This window comes from Poecilia reticulata, linkage group LG17 (assembly GCF_000633615.1).
Source record: "Poecilia reticulata strain Guanapo linkage group LG17, Guppy_female_1.0+MT, whole genome shotgun sequence".
Classification (NCBI taxonomy): domain Eukaryota; kingdom Metazoa; phylum Chordata; class Actinopteri; order Cyprinodontiformes; family Poeciliidae; genus Poecilia; species Poecilia reticulata.
Window position 1 is genome coordinate 21524589 of NC_024347.1, and position 19007 is coordinate 21543595.

Genomic DNA, 19007 nt, shown 5'->3' on the forward strand with positions numbered 1-19007 from the left:
CCAACAAAGGGTATATAACAAAGTATTGAGATGAACTTTTGTTATTGACCAAATACTTATTTTCCACCATATTTTGCAAATAAATTCTTTAAAAATCAGAAAATGTGATTTTCTGGATTTTTTTTCTCCTTTTGTCTCTCATAGTTGAGGTACATCTATGATGAAAATTACAGGCGTCTCTCATCTTTTTAAGTGGGAGAACTTGCACAATTGGTGGCTGACTAAATACTTTTTTGCCCCACTGTATTTATATCACTAACTGCATAAAACTGTTTTGAAATAAACTTGGAAAATCATCACACCACATTTCTTGTTTAGGCTGACGACGTTCAAGCAAGTATAAAAGAAGATCTCCTCCAGATTGAGATGGAGCTTGAAAAGGAGGAAACTGAAGCCACCGAAGAAAGGGTGGTACATCAGCAGAGACGGGAGGAAATATTAGATGAGCTAGATGACGGATTGTGAGTATTTATATATATTTGACTATTTTTTTGAATAATGCAAAATTGTACACACAGATGACCCAAAAGCAGTTTCTACACTACAGTAGCAGTTAGAAGCAACTGAATTCCATTTTGATAAACATGCTCTTTTACAGGCCAGTTAAAAAAAAAAAAACAGAACAAAAAACATGTAGATTATTACGTCTTTGCTTAAAAAATAAAACTTAAAGAACTTTTATTGTTGGTTCAATTGAAAAWAAATGAACATCATTAAAGACAGTTGGTTCAAATAGTGATATACTCATATCTATGCTAACATATTTCAAGCTTTTTGGTGATTATGCCTCACAGCAAATGAAAACCCACTTTTTTGTATTCAGAAAATTAGAACATTGCACGAGAATAAGAAAAAGTGATATAGAAACGGTAATAGAAATATTATGTTTTGGCCAATATATGGAAGACTACTGACTCGACCGTGGTCCAGCAGATGGAGATTGGCACGCAAGGAGKGCAAACCACAAATTGGCATTCCCAAAGACGTTTGGTGTTTACAGAGTGTTTTAGCCAAGCATATTAAATGGAAAGTTGAGTGGAAGGAAAAAATCGTGATAGAAAAATATGCACAAGCAACAGKGATAATGTTTTTAGATTAAATCTGACTTTACCTGTCAATTAGTGATCATGGTCCTATATTAAGTGCATAAGGCTGGACAGTGCATCAACACAGATCTCAGCAGGTCCACATTTTGGGATTAGAATGTTTGATTTTTTTTAGTTGTCTTATCTATTATTAAGATTTTCCGGAAAAACTGAATGTTAGTTTTAATGAGGTGAAAGTTTTAATTATTAAAACTGACAGAAATATTTGCTGGGAATGTATCAATAATATTATGTATGAATCTATATAATACAAATATCACCTTTTGAATAGACTTTCTAATGATTTTTCTCATTAATTGTAGCTGTTCTTCCTACAACATAACATAGGCATTGACATCTTTTATTATTTGGATTTTTGTTTCCATAGTATAGCACATGTTTAATGTCAAAGGTAAAGATAAGGAGGCAGCACAGTGGCACAGTTGGTAGAGCTGTTGCCTTGCAGCAAGAAGGTTCTGGGTTCGATTCCCGGCCCCGGTCTTTCTGCATGGAGTTTGCATGTTCTCACTGGGCATGCGTGGGTTCTCTCTGGGTACTCCGGCTTCATCCCACAGTCCAAAAACATGACTGTCAGGTTAATTGGTTTCTCTAAATTGTCCCTAGGTGTGAGTGCGTGTGTGTGCATGGTTGTGTGTCCTGTCTGTCTCTGTGTTGCCCTGTGACAGACTGGCGACCTGTCCAGGGTGTACCCCGCCTCTCGCCCGGAACGTTAGCTGGAGATAGGCACCAGCACCCCTCCTGACCCCATTAAGGGACAAGGGTGTATAGAAAATGGATGGATGGTAAAGATAGGATAATGGCAAAAATATTTCTAAGTTGATTCATACCAGTTAATATATCTATCTGAATAAGATCTGAAAATGTATGACAAAAAGCAAACTGTTTAACAATACTGTTGACAACAAGGAGTGTTTTTTTTTTTTTATCAAACGGTAACTACAAATTTAATATGTTTTTGTCTTGTAGGAAAGAATTAAATAAGTTGACGATGGTTAAGAAGAATATGCTTATTGGGATCGAGAAAACAAAACAAACTGTGCTTTTTAAAGAAAAGAAGCAGACAGAGTTTCTTGACCAGCTCCCTGAAGTTGCTAAAATTGAGAAAGCTGAAGAGGATAAAGTAACTACTAATTTCTTTCTCTTTCTTTCTATAAAATGTTTAAAAATTTCAAAAAGCTGTTTCCCACCATTGTGGTATGTGTGTTTATCTGTCACAGATTTCACATCTCAATCTTGAAATTAAGAAGGAAGTAAAAAAAAATCAACGACTTAGAGAGAAACGAAAATCAGTTCAAAAAGAGTCAGAAGTAAAGGTAAGTATTGTTACTGTCTTATGGAAAAAGAAAACATTAATTTACATTTGAAAAATCACAAGGTAGTATATGTACATATGAAACTTCTCATTAAAATCACATTTTGCACATTAAAAGATGCGGTTTTTTTTTAACTGTGTACATCACATGTATTTTCCCGTATGTAACACTAAAGGTCAGATGTAATATCCATGGAAATCATCTGTGACTCTTAAGATTATATGTGATTTCCATGTTTAACAAAAGCAGTTCAAATGTGGAAATTACATTGTAAATTATAAGGACGTTATTTTCAGTAAAATGTGAAAAATGTCAATCCATGAAATATTTTCTACAGATTTTACATATGGAAATTGTATTGCATGGCAGGATGTGAAACACATGTAGGAAAACCTTCCACATGTATCTTACAATTCACTAAAAACTAGTTTCTCAGACGTGTTCAGTTTTTGGTAGTTATTTTCCCCTCTATGTTTATTATTGTAATCCCATGAGGAACTTGTGGCCATATTTTTTTCACATGTGAAAACACAGTCTGTAAGTTTTTTGTTTTTTTTCCCAGTAAGGGTACTTAATCCTCTATATGCCGGAACAGAAGGTCACTGTAAAACAACAATGTCCTCAATATATTTGTGATCCGTTTTTCTATACTATGTTGAATCTAAACCACAGACATCTACATGGGAAGCAGAACTTGCCATTAAAAAGGCACATCTTTATTTAAGAAATGAAGCTCTTGAAGCCTTATTGAAACAAAATAAGGAGTGTGAACAGAAGATTGATGACTACCAGACGAAAATTTGTAAGAGGTACAGCACCAAAGCCAAATTAGTGCTAAAATATGTATAGTTCCCTATTAAATTCTACCATGCACTACATGGTGAGTCACTTGTTTGTGTTCATACCATATGTATACTTTACTGTGTGCTTTGTTAGCGAAAAAGAAGTGAAACATCTGCGTGAGGAGAGGAAGCAGATGCTCCAGAAAATCAATGACAATGACGAGCATTGGGAAACGGCCAAGGAGGAATTGACCGAGGTTATAGAGCAGCATAGTATCATAAAGGCTAAACTGGACAAGCAGGAGAATCACGTCATCAAGGAGGACCAGGAAGCCATGGTCAGAGAAAACATATGTCTATTTTCTATCTATAATTCCCAGGTCATGCCATGATTGTTTCTTCCAGTGATATTCAGTGTTCCTTCTGTACTTTGCAGATAATTATTGAGAGTCTGAGAAAAGAACTGACTCACAACATGAGTACTGTAGAGAAGCTAAAGGTAAATTTGTGGGATTTCTTTTAATGTTTCAACATGATTGAATATATTTATTTACTTATGCTTAAAACACTTAACATTTTGTAAATGTTACATATACCTGTTGTATGTAAATTAAAAGTATATGACTAACCGGCTATTTTATAACTTCCTCTTCAATCAGGGGAAGGTTGCAGAAATCAGTTTGGAATTAAAGAAATATGATGACTATTCAGAACTCGCCACTGAAAAACTGCAGAAAGAATTTGATGAATCATACTCTGCAACACAAGCTCTGGAGACTATTGTGAAGGTACACTTGACGAATAAATTCTATATCTAAACACAACAATTTATTTTAAAAAAGTGTTGTGTGTTATCAAATAAAACGCCAACACATTTAATTACACCTGCGTAAAGTGTAAATAATACATGTATTTTATTGCAGATAAATGATCTCACTTAAGAAATTCTGGAAAAAAAACAACCTTTAAGTTATTGGCACCCTCGTAAAATAAATATAACTGAATCTTTTTAAAAAACATTTTAAACTTCACCTTTTTACTTGATCACAATTCAGACATTCCGTGTCGTATAGCTTTCCTGGAGTACAACAGTTAAACGGCACAGAGGCCTCTGCATCTTGCTCATCTAAAACATGGGAAAGACAAGAATACATGGTATTCACACTCTTATTGATGAAAAACAAATCTTTAAACATTGAACCCATCATATTCATTGTATTCAGAAAAAATAACATAACCCATCTTTTTTTGGTTTAAAATTTATGATAATAATAAAAAAAAAACTTATCTTAAAGGACCCATCCGCATTTGATGGTATCTTTGGGAAAGATGTGTGGAAAGCCTTGAAATAAATCTATTTTTATACCATAATGTTGCTTTAAAAATGCAGTATTAGGAAAATCCAACCTTTATAGCATTATGGAAAAATTAAATGAAAGAAATGGAATAAGAAGAAAATCTTCCTTTAAGAAATCCCTGTTTTAAATAAAGTCACTGACAAAAGGGCTCTAAAAAATATTGTGCAAGAAATGTAAAAGAAATATTTTTTAATACTGTACTAATCACACATGTAGGATACAAAAATAATGTTATACAGATAATTTATATAGGCCAGATTCAAAACAGGAAAGACGAGGGAACATGGGATTAAAATAATGCACGCATGTGTTCATCTTCATAGCAAATCTGAAGATGAACAGATGTGTGCTTGGCAAATAAAAATTGAAAACAAATCTGAGTAATTGCTCAGATATGATTTGGAAGATGAAAACAACAAAACTACATGGAAAGGGATTTGAGCTTATTCTGCTACCACCTACAGTGATAAAACTTGTAAGGGAAGTACAACAAAATCTTATTGTTTTGGAACTGCAGCCATGGGGCGGCCATGTTGGGTTCATCTTTACAACCATTTAATCTAATGCTTTTACAAACATTCTTATTAGTCGTGATGTAAGAATGGTAGTAACTTTAACACATTTCATTGTTTTTATTGTACAGAGAATGAAGGAACTGAAAACAACCTATGAAAAGATTCAAAGTGAACATGAAGACACATCAGCCGACCTAGAGAAGGACATCAAGTTGAAAAGGGACCAGCTTAAAGCTGCTAAGGTAAGAACAAGTTTATTTTTTTTAAAGCAGAATCGTTGCAACTATTCAGCAGTATAGTTTATTAGACAAAATAATTTCAACAAAATATGTTTCACACTCATCTTTAAATTACTTTATTCTCTTTACTTACAGGATTTACATGGTGCCACCTTATGGAGAATTAGAAACGATATCATTAGGTGTAATATTCTTAGGAATAAAACTAAAGAATACCAAGAGTCTTCTCGTGAAATGGAAAAAGATCTTGAAGCCATCCCAAAAGTCATAGCAGAGTTTGAGTAAGTTCAAAGAAAATATTAGTATCATTAGCACTATTATATTTAAAAGGTTCCCATTTTTTTCCTAYTGGTACATTACTGCCCACCTCAAAGAGATATAAAGGCTGTTCACAGCTTGTTTGCTCTCCAAACATAACTTTAATTGTAGAAGTTCTACTAATTTATTCGTCTCCTTGCAGAAAAGATTTWGATGTGGTGGACTTTAAAAATAAATCAGCTGCTCGCAYCATGAGCACCTTGCAGTCAGATATTAATAACTGGCAGCTCCGATCAGACCTACTCAAGAGGAGAATCATGGCTCATCTCAGAGACAGAAGGCGACTAAAGGAAGAGACAGAGGTATGAGAAAACAAAACGATGTCACAATAACTGTCTGTAAATACATGAATTTGTGTGTCAAATGCTGTGAAGTCAGAGATGAGCTGTAAAAAAAAAMCYWMAAAAAAATAAAACAMCACTTTGTTTATTTGTTTCTGGATTAGTGTCAGCACATTGCTTGTTACAATACGTCCCTTAAGATACAGAGAAAACGGAGCAGTCTGCAATTAAAATTACAAGCCATGGTCAATCTCGTTTAAGTGCTTTTGCCACAAATGACAAGTCGCTGCTGTTGTAGTCTTTTTGTCTGGACGAATTTGATGATGCATGTCGAAGGTGTGATGCTGTCTGCTTTTGTTACCTGTAGGCCAACATTCTTAATAGAAATTTTAATACAAGAGACTATATGATTTGTAAAAGGGATCACATCATCTTGACTTGTGTTCATTTGTAACATGAAACACGCTTCCAAAACATGAATCTGCTCTGCAAGAAATAACATTCATTTGAACAGTCTTTTTGTAAGAGAAGCCCCTATTTATTGTAAGGTTTTCATCTGCAGGATTATCAGCCCCAGCCAGAGCCTCTTTGCTGATGGGGGTTTCACATGGCTTATCTAATGTGAAATCGCCATGTGGTATATAGTTTCATTAAACGGTGATCAAGAATGCATTAGTTCAAAACAAGAAAAGGCAATGGAGCTTAAGCCGCCATGCATCCAAGTGCAGCAACTTTAAAGAAGTTGTTGGCGTGAGACAATTTAAGAATTAAAAGTCTTCCTCATAGACACAACTCCCATTAGCCGGATAAAAGTTAGCCATGCAAAAAGGAGTTTAGTCTTTTTCACTTGAAGAAATAAGATGATACAACAACAACACTCCCCGCTAAATAAAAAGATCAGGCAGAGTTTCAGGTTCTAAGGAAATGGGTCACTTTAATCACTGAGACCAATATAAACCACACATAATGTCTGTATTAGCATAACATAATAAGCAGAGTGTGCATCCGGAAATCATGGTGCATGAAGCAGAATGATTAGACACCTTCGAATGTGAAAATCCTAATAAATATGCTGACCACAGCTTGTCTGTTCTTCTCACACTGTTACAGGAAGTTTATGTGGGGTCATCTTTGGTAATATCGAAAATGCAAAAAAATACACACATCCAGGTTGAATGTGTTTATTTCAAGAGGAGCCACACTTCCTCTCTATTAAATCCATAAGTAGGTGAACGAATTTCAATTTTCAAGCACCCACCTATGTTTTGATTTGATCAGGCGTTGACGTTTGGGCGAGGACAGAGTAAACAATGCAAACTGCCGACGCTATCAGTTTCTTATGGGCAATGAAGTGTAATTTGTTCCATTTACACTTCACAACAGCATCAGATGGGCTTTGTCAGTGCTGCATGGAGTAATTAAACCTGAAATCAATAGCAGGCATTTGTCATGTTTACAGCCCCTCTTTCTGCTGGGTTAAACTCATCACTTTAGTGCTGTTCTGTTTTACTGCAGAGACACACTTCATTATGTTTGCAGGTACAGTTGAGATATTCTCACGTCCCCTTATCCAGCACCCAGGAAACATTGTTCTGATGAAAAGGCGACGTACACCAAAAAGCGTCGTTGCTGTGAATTCTTTGCTTTATTTCACAGAAAAGGTGTCCATTGCTGTATTCCTATTATTTATTCTGGCTTATTGARGAGACCAAATATAGAATGCGTGCATCTGAAAAGAGATTATAGATGTCCGTACCACTACATAGTGATGTTACTTCCCTTTTTTTTTTTAAAGTATGTTAAATATCATGTTATATTACAGTATGTTACTATTATATCCAATTTTTGTCATTTTGGAAGCATTGATCATTTTATCATGTAAAGCTTGATCACTGCTCTGCTATTAGCTGCATGCTCTCCCACAGTGGCCTCTTATGCTTGTTCCCCACACCATACAATGCAGTTTTTTCTGTGTGCTGGGAATTTTTGTTTTCTGTTTTTGATGAAGATTAGGGTAACATGCAACAATGTGTAGAAGATAACACTTTACTTGTTGTGGAGRAAAAACTGCCTGTTAAACAATTTAGCAAGTATTGWAGCTGATGGAGATAAAAGTGGGAAGATGGACAAAATGTGGTGTGCTTGGAGACGAAGGCTGGGCATCACTGTTCTTCAGGTTTGGCATAGAGATGATCTGCAGGAAATGACTACACTACATTGCTTTTCATGCTARTGACAGCAGGATGTACACTTCCAAATAAGACACTGCTGTGTTTTTGTTTTTGACTGTCCATATCAATATCCTTGAATCCTGTTGGATGTACCGAAGGATCTTTTCTAGGCCATTCTAGCAYATTAATAACACACTACAATGCTTTGATCTAAACCAGTAGCTCTGGCTGCATATTTGGAGTCATTATCCATTTAGAAGATGAACCCTGACCTCAAGTCTTTTTCAGCCTCTTATAGGTTTTCCAGCAAGTTTCCATTCAGGGCTTCATMTATATTCCCATTAACTCTGACTAGCTTCCCTRTCCCTGCATGAGGAATTTAGCCCCATGCCATGATGTTGCCATGGCATGGGGCATCATGCAGGAGTCGGTAAGATCATGGCAGCCAAGAGGCTTCGTCAGTGTAAGACATACGTAGTTCACATAATGCTATTTTCTTCACCTGTGTGTAGGGATTCCTGGAGGTTGCACGTGCTGAGAACGAACGACTAGCAATCGAGTATGAAGATCTGAAAAAGATTCTTTTGGAAGCCAGGCAGGAGTCAGTATCTGCACTGCGAGTGAAAAACCATGCATATAAAAGGTCTAGCTATTACACAGAGGTACAGTGAAACTTTTAAACATATTGTCTCTTTTAAATTATGTTTTATTATTTTTTACTATTATCTCTTTTTCCTCTTGTTGTGCTTTCTGTGCTTGGACCGAAATTTTAAGGAGACTYAGTTTTGCATTTATTCTGAAGGTTACCGCTGAAATTTAATAATGATTAGATAATTTAAGTGGAGGAGGATGATGGATGTGGCATATTGTAATGATCACTGTGTATTTTTGGTTCTAAAGGGAGTAAAGCAAGAGGTTGATGGTACATGCAAAAACTTCAACATTTTTATAATTATAGCACTGCAATATTCTCACAGGTAAAACATTTCATTATTGTTGGGTTACAAATTTCCTCACTGCATCAGTTGGTAAGAGATCAACAGCAACCACAGGTTACGATCAGACAATGGATGTGCTTTCAGCAGTAAAATAGCTCAAGTCCACACTTGACTAGTTAAGGGAGACACCTCTGCAGCATTTTACTTTTTAATCTTTATAGTTTTCGACACTTTTTAACTGGAATGGAATTACATATGACAACCATAACACCAGGAAGAAGACACACTGCTCTTGCAATGAAAAACACATATTATTTGTTCCAAAAATGACTAATACCTTTACTTGAGCAATTCCTCATCTAACTGCATGAATGTTATCAAGTGAAAAATGCATGCAAAAATAAAATCCTGTGGACAGGATTTTCCACGCTCATGATCAAAGCCTGATTTTCTTTTACTCTGGATTCAGCCTTCACCGTTTTTGTTTGTTTCAGCCCCACTCTTCTTCTGCAGCCTCTCGGCTTCTGCTTTATGCCTAATTTTAGTTTTATAACAAGCTTATGATCAACGGCATATCAGACATGTAGATGGGGCATTATTTTTAATCTGATTTCAACGTGAACATTTAAAACCGCTTCTTTCCTGTTTTATATATCCAATTATCCTCATAATGTTTTCAACATGCAAAGCAGTTAATACAAATCTTAGTAAATTAGATCATGTTTTATTGATTTGTTTATCACAAACTCACAAGGTAAATGCAATGCACAACTTCGGGGTCATTTGAGAGATGAAACATCAGCACACATGAGTTACTTATACTTGTTTGAATAATCATTAACTCCTTTTTTTATTTAATAAACCCATCTTTTAGATGAGCTTTGCCAGGTTTTACAACCTTCACGTTACTTCATTTTCCCATCACACTGTTGTGAATCTGCCTTGTGAAGAAATGAAGATATATGGCTTTAAGTACCAGGTTCCACTTTCTTTCTGACACTGAAGCACACATGGTGTCTCCATCTAAGCCAGCCTGCCACAGAATTTCTTTGACATGCGGTTCCACTTAGAGATGTCACATACAGTGCCCTCCACATTTATTGCCAACCCTGTCTGGTTAAGATGTGCAGTAAGCATTAAAATAGATTTAGCTTTTGTTGCATTGACACAGAATTACTCTAAAACAATTCTGCAGTTCTCTTACAGTGAGTTTGGAGATTTATTGTTAATTTCTTTTGCCTTCCCCCTCATTGTGTGTGTTCACAAGATAAACTTTGGTACTTGTCCCGCTTTGTTGGTCACAATTTTATTGCTCTAAATGCTGGTTAAGTTTTGGTGAGCAGCTACTTTCCTGTAGCTGTGTCCTGACTTGAGAAGATCATAGCACATCATTTTTGAAGGGTATGTTCCCTTGTGTTTCCTATTTTTAAGAGAATGGTTAACATGATATCCTTTTTTTTGGTCAAAATCCAATAATTTTTGTGCTGTAATAGCAAAAATATGACATAAATAACACAGAAAACACCAAATAAGATGYATTTGCTTTAAATATTATGTTGACATAGCCTATATGCCACACAGGGTCTACATGCACAACTACCCCGACTAATTAACCAGCCAGTATCAGCTAATTATATTCTCAACATTGGTCTATTAACAGAGGACAAACAAAAAGGTATATATTCTGTTCAATAAGCACTTGAAAACTACTTCTACATTTTGCTAAATTCCTCTAAGACTAAAAAAGAAAAATGCATAAAAATTAATGGTTATAGTTAATATTATCATGACATCTTTCTATCTGCATAAATAATTGTTGCTGTCTTTAATAAAAGCATCTGAGTCGTGTTTGCCATTGTGTTTGTAATTTTTGTGTTAATACTGTCAAACTGTTGCATTTTTACTCAAGATTATGACATGGTGAGATGTCATACTGGCCTGTGAGTAGACATCAACTTTGACATGTAAAATTGTTACAATTAACTCCTTGCTACCAAGCGGAACATGAAAGCTGTCGTTTACACATTAATAAAAAGCAACTGGCATAAAATCCAAGCATAAAAATAGATTCCCCATTACAGTTGCTACTTACTGCAATTAAGGCAAATTACTGTACTTTTTACCGATAAATATATATAAATACTTAAAAAAAAAGTAGTCTCTCACTTTGTCTACTGCAAATCGACTTCATCTGTGAACATGCAAAACAAGATGAACGATGAACTGATAACATGCTCAATTTGTTTTACTCGACACCATGATCAGCAGAACTAAATGCAACTCAACAAGTATCCTGAAGATTTTCAGGTGCAGAAATTTAGGACCATAACAGTTTTAAGGAAGAACACGGCACAGGATTTAGTTTAAATACAAGTACAAGTTTGATGAATATTAGAGACAGGTTGTCTTAAAATTTAATTTCAATCACAGARCAGAAACAGACAATAAGAAATACTTCATTTCTGATAAATGTCCAAATGACAAAGGCATTTTTCTGATATTAGTTGGTAATTGTTCTCGWTTTTTTTTCTTTAAACATAAAGGACTTGAATATCTTTGCAGGAACATCTTTTTAAAACTATTTAGAATTGAGTGTAGATGTTAGCACTGCTCTGTTTATGTGAAGGCTTTCAGCTCTTAGGTTTTAACAGGGTACACCATAAAGACCATTCTTGTTATTGTCTTTCCTTCAGGAGCTGATGACTGAGCTAATTTGCTTTAGTTTTCAATGCACTGGGGAACACATTGCCAAGCAATGATAAGCTTTGTAGGGAGAGTGCAGAGATGGAGGAGGGAAGAAAAGCAACGGCATCTATCAGAATTTAAACCTCTTTGCTTGAAACTGTGTTCAAATAATAAAGCAAGCAGCATGTCTTTCCAAGAGACTGGGAATAATTTCTGGTTTCTGTGGGGGGTTCATGACTTTGTGTGTATGTGTAAAATATGTCTTGAGGGGATTGGTATAAAGTTAAACTGGGTGAAGTAGAAATATTTTACTCATCAGCTTTGCAGTCACAGAGTTTGCCTCGGCTAGAACAAAACTGCTGAAGCATTTAGAGAAAATTAACCCCCCATCCTGGCAGCCAGATGTGACTGGATTCTGATGAGTGCACACGAGTGGGCAGAGAAACCAAGAGACTGTGAAATTCCTGTCAGGCCCGTGTACTGCAGAATGGGCTATTGACTGCTTTCTCTATTCCCCTCCATCATTCTTCTTGAACACTGCCATTAATTTCCTCTCCTGCCTTACCAATTCCTTTTTTCTGCCTTCTCTCCCCCCCAGCTCTCTTTGTTGCAGAAGAGGATGCACAAGGTTTTGGTAAAATACTTAGAACAACGCAGCCTCCGCTTCTTGGTTGACCTGGAAGAGTGCCAGACTGTTGCCCGACAAACTTCCCAGAAAATATCAATTGCCCAGGTATTTGCACATATATGCAGAAAACAGGCTGGAAAACTGCACCAACTACACTATGCTTTTACATAGCAAATCCCTTTCATTCAACATTCATCCCAGCGTAGGTATGCTAACAGATGGTAGCATATTCTTTTGCATACTACAGTAACTCCTTGTTATGCGTTGCATTGTTTGAGCCTGATCCAGCTAGTCAGTTGCCTTGTGTCGTCTTTGCCAAGCAAGAGCAGCCAGGCAAATATCTACCAAAGTGACTTGCCTCAGTGCTGCAGTGGAGTTAAAGACACTACTCTTATATTACAGTCTATACATTCACTCATCAGACTGATGTGATGAATTATCTGTGTGACTGGGGAGATTTATTCAATTACTTTATGTCTGTCTGCCTCTCTGAATAAGTATACATATTGCTTTCTAAAAATATTCACATGCCTTGATATTTTTTATTTTTTTATTTTGTCACATTATATTCTTAATTATGTGTTTTGGTAGGCTTTTATTGGACAGGTGCAATCATTAATGTGGACTGTAATGAAAAACTGTTCTAAGTAAAAGCAAGCATGCTGTAATACCCTTAAAAAATAAAATTCGGTGCAATTATGTCCTCAGTAGTTGCCTAAAGAATCCACATATTTATAATTTCACTTTATTACAAAGCTGCAAATTATCAAAAAGTATCAGACCACTTAAAGTTAACAAGACAAGATATGGCCATCAACAAAACTGAAATGCTAAGCAAGAAAAGCGTGAATCAGAGACTCAGCCTCTGCTGAAGGTAGCTCTGGAGGAGCTATAGAGATTCATGATGGAGGGCAGGKAATCTGGTGACTCTACAACTATTAGTTGTGTACTCCACAAATCTGTACTCCAGAATCATGAAAGCATCAGAATTCTGTACTGGTCAGAAATAGTAACTAGTACAGAAGTACKAATTAGTAACTTTTTCTTTTAAGTTTTATTGGCTCTAGTGGCCTTTATTTGAGAGTGGTCAGGCAGGAAAGTGGGTAATGAGAGAGGGGGAAGACATGTGGCAAAGGTCATCAGGCCAGGACTCGAACCTGTGATGGCCGCATCGAGGATTAAGGACATRCATACGAGGACATACAGCGGTTGTGCTTTACCCCTGTGCCACCACAAAACCCCAACTAGTAACTTATGTAGCACTAGAGAATTTTTGTTCTGTCTTCCATAAGAACAAAMATTCTTAACATGCAGATAATGCTACAGTAGAATKGTGTWGATCTACGTTTCTTGATATACAGCCCAATATGTGACATGCCTGATGCCCATGGAAATAAAAATCAATAAARAAAATAAGAATAGAAGAATATAAGTTTTTAGTGGGACTTTTATGTTTAATGAGATAGAATGGACACTCCATCCTAGCTCACTGAAAGTGAAATTTTATGTAAAGTACAAAAAATATCTAATTTCCCAAAGCTGGTGCAGACAACCCCCCTAAACATCTGCAACTTTAACCACAGTTAAAGGTGGTTAGCAGTATTTTATCACGGGGACTAAATACAGATGCATGCCGCACATTTCAGATATTCATGTGTAAAATTTTATGGAAACTATGTATTGCTTTTTCTTCAGTTCACAATTATGCACTACTTTGTGTTTGTCCGACATATGAAGTCCTAATGAAGTTTGTTTTTGTAACGTACAAAAGTTAAAGGGGTGTGAATACTTTTGCATGGCTCTGAGTGTGTACCTGAAYCATCTGATCGCTAACAGCAAATGAACTGTTGAAGCCTATTTTCTGTTTTGTTTTCATGTTAGTTAATACAGACTTCACCACAACACATGGGGGATATCCATGTGTTACAACTTTCTCTTCTTTGTGAATATGATAACCTTCTGTCTGTCTTGCACAGAGTCGGAGCATATTCTGCAAGGTTGAAAAGTAGGGATCTTCAATTAGAGGATAATCGGTGTCTAATCTGTTCTGTGATGTGCGATGAGGTCGAAGCGGACAGCGGGACAGTGATGAATCTTTATAAAAATGTCCTGTCCAGCATTTCCACAGAGCCAGGTGGTGTGCCTCCCTGTTATGATCTATATCCTCTTTTTTACTTCATCTTTATCTTAACAATGGCACCCTCCAAATCTAAAAGTGGCCATGTTTGCCAAATGCATTAAGTTATTTTAATGTGGCACACCTAATTTAACGAGTTCGGTGAAAAAAACTATTAAGAGGTCTCCTCCTCTGTTTCCTCTCCTCCGGCTACTGACATGTTCTTTGACGGGTCCGGTCTAGACATTAYAGGGAGCAGCTATTTCTCAACAGCCCAGCCTCAAAAGGCCCCAGCAGATCACTGTTCAAGGCAGGGAGTAGTGGGGCACAGGGGGAGGAGCTATCAGGGAGCTGCAGAGTGTGAAGGACAAAAGAGCTGGTGTATTCAAGCGCACCGCACCGTCACCCGTCACAGCTCAGCACAGGTTCCATCAGAGCAGGCAGCACTCACTTTAAACTGGCTCCTAAAGAAGAGTGCAGGAGAAGGACTATCCTCCATAACGTACACAAGGAGAAATAACCCTTAGGAGCCAAAGAAATGCACCTTGAGAGTTTAAGAACAGGCGTAAATTTACACTCTGCACTACTGCGTAAATTTTAAGACCTTGATGAGGAGGTCTTGAGATGCTGCACTATGAATTGAAAGTAAATTGACGCGATTCTAAATATTATTTGGCTTTTTAGAACTAAGGAARTGCAGAAATCAATGGAAGTGATACTGGTTGTTACTGGAGTTAAACCAGGCTGAGTCCTGATGAGGCCTACACTAATCCATCATGTCCACTTAACCCCACAAGCAGAACATAAGAAAGGTCAGGTTTGCTCTTTCAGACGCCAAATGGCAGTTTTCTCATAACTAGCTTGAGGGAAGGAAGGCTGAGAAACCCTGGGGTGGGTGGGGGTGGGATCGGAGGGGCGGTGGGCTGTCATCCTGTTACACTYCTGCCAGAACTGGCAGTTCAGCTTTGTGTTCTGCGAGTTTACACTAGGGATGGCATAATTGACAATGGCTAACAGCAGAGAGCAGTGCAGAGCTTTGTTGAATGGCCAGTAATGATTGGAGCAGACGCCCACTGCCCCAGTCCCAGGGGACAGTAATCCAAGATCCTGTTTCTGATATAATTGTTAGTCAGAGAATTTCTGCATGGCCAGGCTGGTTCACATTCCCAAGCTAGTTGACACTGCCAGGCAGTTTAATAGAAAATCTGGATGCYGAGGTTTTTAAAGCAGAGGAGCACTGAACCTGGACACGGTTCACCGGGAGCGTTATTCTGCCTCCCTACAAAAATAAGAGCAAGCCGGTAACTTTACTCTCATACTTGTAGCCACTTTCAGTGACTTTAAAGTCCATTACTCACCCAGCCTCATAAACATCAGGTCAGTCTCTCATGACTCGTCGGTCACATTAATTTAATCTGAAGCATTACACCTTCTCTTCGAATTCTTAACTACTCTCATAAAGAAAAATCGACATTCCTTTTATTTCCACGGTTAAAATCAAACAGTTTACAAATATACCACCTAATACTAATCACAGTCTGCTTGTACTCTACAAGACAGGTCTACTACTAAGTTGTACATCATTTATTTAGGAAATAGTTTTTTTTTTGTAATTTCTATAAGAATTAACCTGATTAAACCTATCAAGAGCCTAAAGGGCCCTCAGATATCAAAAGGAATATGATTTTGACAGTCAAATGAGGGATTTTATTACCTAATTGTAATTCTGAGGGGAAGTGTTGAAAGAGCAAAAAACATTGCAATGCTAAAAACTCTGCCAGCATTTCAAATAATACTACATATCCATGTAAAAAAAAAARRRAAAAAGGAATGTGCCTTTTGAGTCTGACACATTCTGTAGTATTTGTTGCTAATGAAGCTGGCTGTATACCCAGATATGCGGCTTCCCTATGATGGTCTTTTTGGCTTCCAGACACATCTGGTAACAGTGTACAGCACTGCTTCTGTCAGTTTYTAAACATGACAACACTGTTGCTCTCCTTTACTCCAGGTTTGGATGTGTGCTGGACTTGACATACCTTTAGAAATCATTGAGCACAGATGCAGACAAAAATGTCTGCAAAGAATCAGCTGAACTTAGCTCCAGGTGTCTGGATGCAAAACAAACACTTAACACAGCCAAAGCTCCAAAATCCTTTKGGCTCTCGGCGACTCAGTTGAATCTGATTTCTTTGAAGGATGAAACATATMATTTTAAGATGCATACACAGAAGCAAACTTGCCAAAATGAAACAAACCCACATGGAGAGATGGTCAATTAGGAATGGAGTTCTAGGCAGTCGGCGAGTTAGATGACAGGTAATATGACATGATGTGTAAACTTTTTGCCTTGACATCCACAGGCCACAAAAAGGTTAGATTTTTCTTTTTATTAAAAATTAATAATTGTTTTTTTTTTTTTCATTATTACCAGCTCAACAAATATCCCCCCACCCCTCTGTAAAAAAAACTCTTAACACAGCAAAAAACATAGGGAATTTACTTTTACCTAATTTAAAGTCAGTCATGTAATTTCCAGCATATTTGTGTCATTCTTTATCCTTCATATTGGAAAACAAATTATTTGTCTCAGCTCAGTGACAAGAATGGGATGAGTTTGTTTGTCTTGGAAAAATGCTTGCTATATATAGTTTAACAAATAGCTGTGCTCAAACCTCCTTTAGAGAAAAAGATGCAGGATGTTTGTGGTTTTACTCACTAGTAAGTTTAAATAAAAGCAAAACTAATGGCAAAACATGCTTCATTGTGAGAGACTAGCTTACTGTTTTGAGAAATATATTCTTTATTTTGCGTAAACTAGGAGGAACTGACTAAATAATAAAATCCAGGTGGTCAGCTGAAGTGAACAAGAGAGCAGAGGGTATATGGAGTTGAAAGGTCAAAGTCTGATGGTTGGTTCACGTCGCACACTGCCAAACACATCAACTGTGTCTGGGGAATGCACAAACTATGAACTTAGCATATTAATGCTTCTATACTAATTGGTCTGTTTGTTCTTTTTTCTTGTTTAAACAGGGACAGTTTTCAGAAGAAATTCAGCTTATCTTGGTGTTTCTACAGTCCATCAGCGAGAGCTCTACCACCACCAAAAACGCTGAGAAGAACAAGCAAACCAGTCCAGATGCCACTGAAGTGAATGAGTAGATACCTCCAGTTCAAGTAGCAGTGTAATTGGACATTCACCTGTACGAGACAACTTACTTACCCTAGCATGCTTCACTATCTCCCCCCCTCTTCACTTGCAGCAAATCCATAACAATGAAACAGGTGACTTTCATGCTGCTGTCAGGACTGATCTAATTTTAGCTGGGTGAATGATTGCAATTGGCTTTGCCTCATCAGATAATTAATCTATGTCACCATTAATTGGAAAAGAGAATAATTACAGGCAGTGTTGACAGAAATTCTACGCTTCTCCAGATTTCAAGATCTAATTACAACCAGTGAAACCTCGTGACCTTAAGTAGCATTTAGTGCACTTTGGCCACTTTGACCACGTCYATGCGACCACCGTCTTGAGGAAAGCACCCTGTTTTTGTTTCGGTACCCCGCTCTCCTCCGATGTCTTCACCCACTGAAAGCTGTCTCCCTCAATCACTTTTCAATATTCAATCTTAATTTTGTGGAAGTTTAGCATTTTCAATGAGCTGGAGATGAATGATTAATGAATAAATTTAAATGCTTCATTTTGTCCATGGATCATTAGTTAAGTCCTTTGTGGGAAGGACCTGAGAAAGGAGTGAAAATTATTGAGACATTAGCCTGGAGCAATCCAGGGGTAAATAGTGTGCACAAAGGGATGTTGTGTGCGCACTATCCACTGGCTTTCTAAAGAACCCTGGGGAAACGCTGTTTTCAATTTGGATTCTTAACTGAATCACATTTAGTTCTTGTAGAAAATTGATTTTTGTTTTATAGTGTTTAAACAGTCATATCAGTGCTACACATCATCTTAACTGCTTCATATAGACTTGAAAAGTTAAGCATACACTGTGGCTTTTAAAAAGACGCAAATGGGAAAACATGTTAAATGTCATAACACTATAAAATGAACAACTAAATAATTGATGTTTAACATTATTCGTGAAAGTTTTATTTGGGGCTATCATTGTGACACCACCTTAACTTCTTAAAAGTACGGTTTTTCATCCTGTCTATCTGTGCTGACAGATCATTGGGGGGTTTGTTGTTGTTTTATCAGAGACCTCTCCTACTAGTCAGGACAGAAGGGGGCAGTGTGAACACAACAACACTGGAAAGATAACTGTCTGAAGCATGATCTACTCCAGGGGTTCTCAAACTTCATATTCAGGAGTCCAAATCTTGTATAGGTCAAAAGTTTTAGATAACGTTTTACTACAGTTATTTACAACTAAAAACCAAGAGAAATTGTTCTGTACGTTTAAAATAGTTTTTTATTCTAAACTTTACATGAAAACTCAAATTCAGCATAAACTGAAACAAGACAATAACAGCAATATGATAGCTGATATAAAGCTTATATACTCAGACATAGAGATAATTACAGTACGTAGC

The 19007-nt window shown here is 36.8% G+C and overlaps 1 protein-coding gene across 3 annotated transcripts in view; it reads left to right on the top strand.

Moving 5' to 3' along the window:
• Positions 1-18162, top strand: part of ccdc178 (coiled-coil domain containing 178) — a 24992-nt gene extending 6830 nt beyond the window's left edge. For all 3 annotated transcript variants that reach the window (XM_017309843.1, XM_008434237.1, XM_008434236.1), the window contains 13 exons: positions 319-461; positions 2073-2226; positions 2324-2419; positions 3092-3228; positions 3356-3539; positions 3638-3700; positions 3861-3989; positions 5203-5316; positions 5449-5594; positions 5774-5933; positions 8596-8745; positions 12305-12439; positions 17487-18162. In XM_017309843.1, coding sequence (XP_017165332.1) covers positions 319-461; positions 2073-2226; positions 2324-2419; positions 3092-3228; positions 3356-3539; positions 3638-3700; positions 3861-3989; positions 5203-5316; positions 5449-5594; positions 5774-5933; positions 8596-8745; positions 12305-12439; positions 17487-17615 — 1740 coding nt within the window. In that variant the 3' untranslated portion in view covers positions 17616-18162. The remainder of the gene's footprint in view (positions 1-318; positions 462-2072; positions 2227-2323; positions 2420-3091; positions 3229-3355; positions 3540-3637; positions 3701-3860; positions 3990-5202; positions 5317-5448; positions 5595-5773; positions 5934-8595; positions 8746-12304; positions 12440-17486) is intronic.
• The last annotated feature ends 845 nt before the right edge of the window (positions 18163-19007 follow it).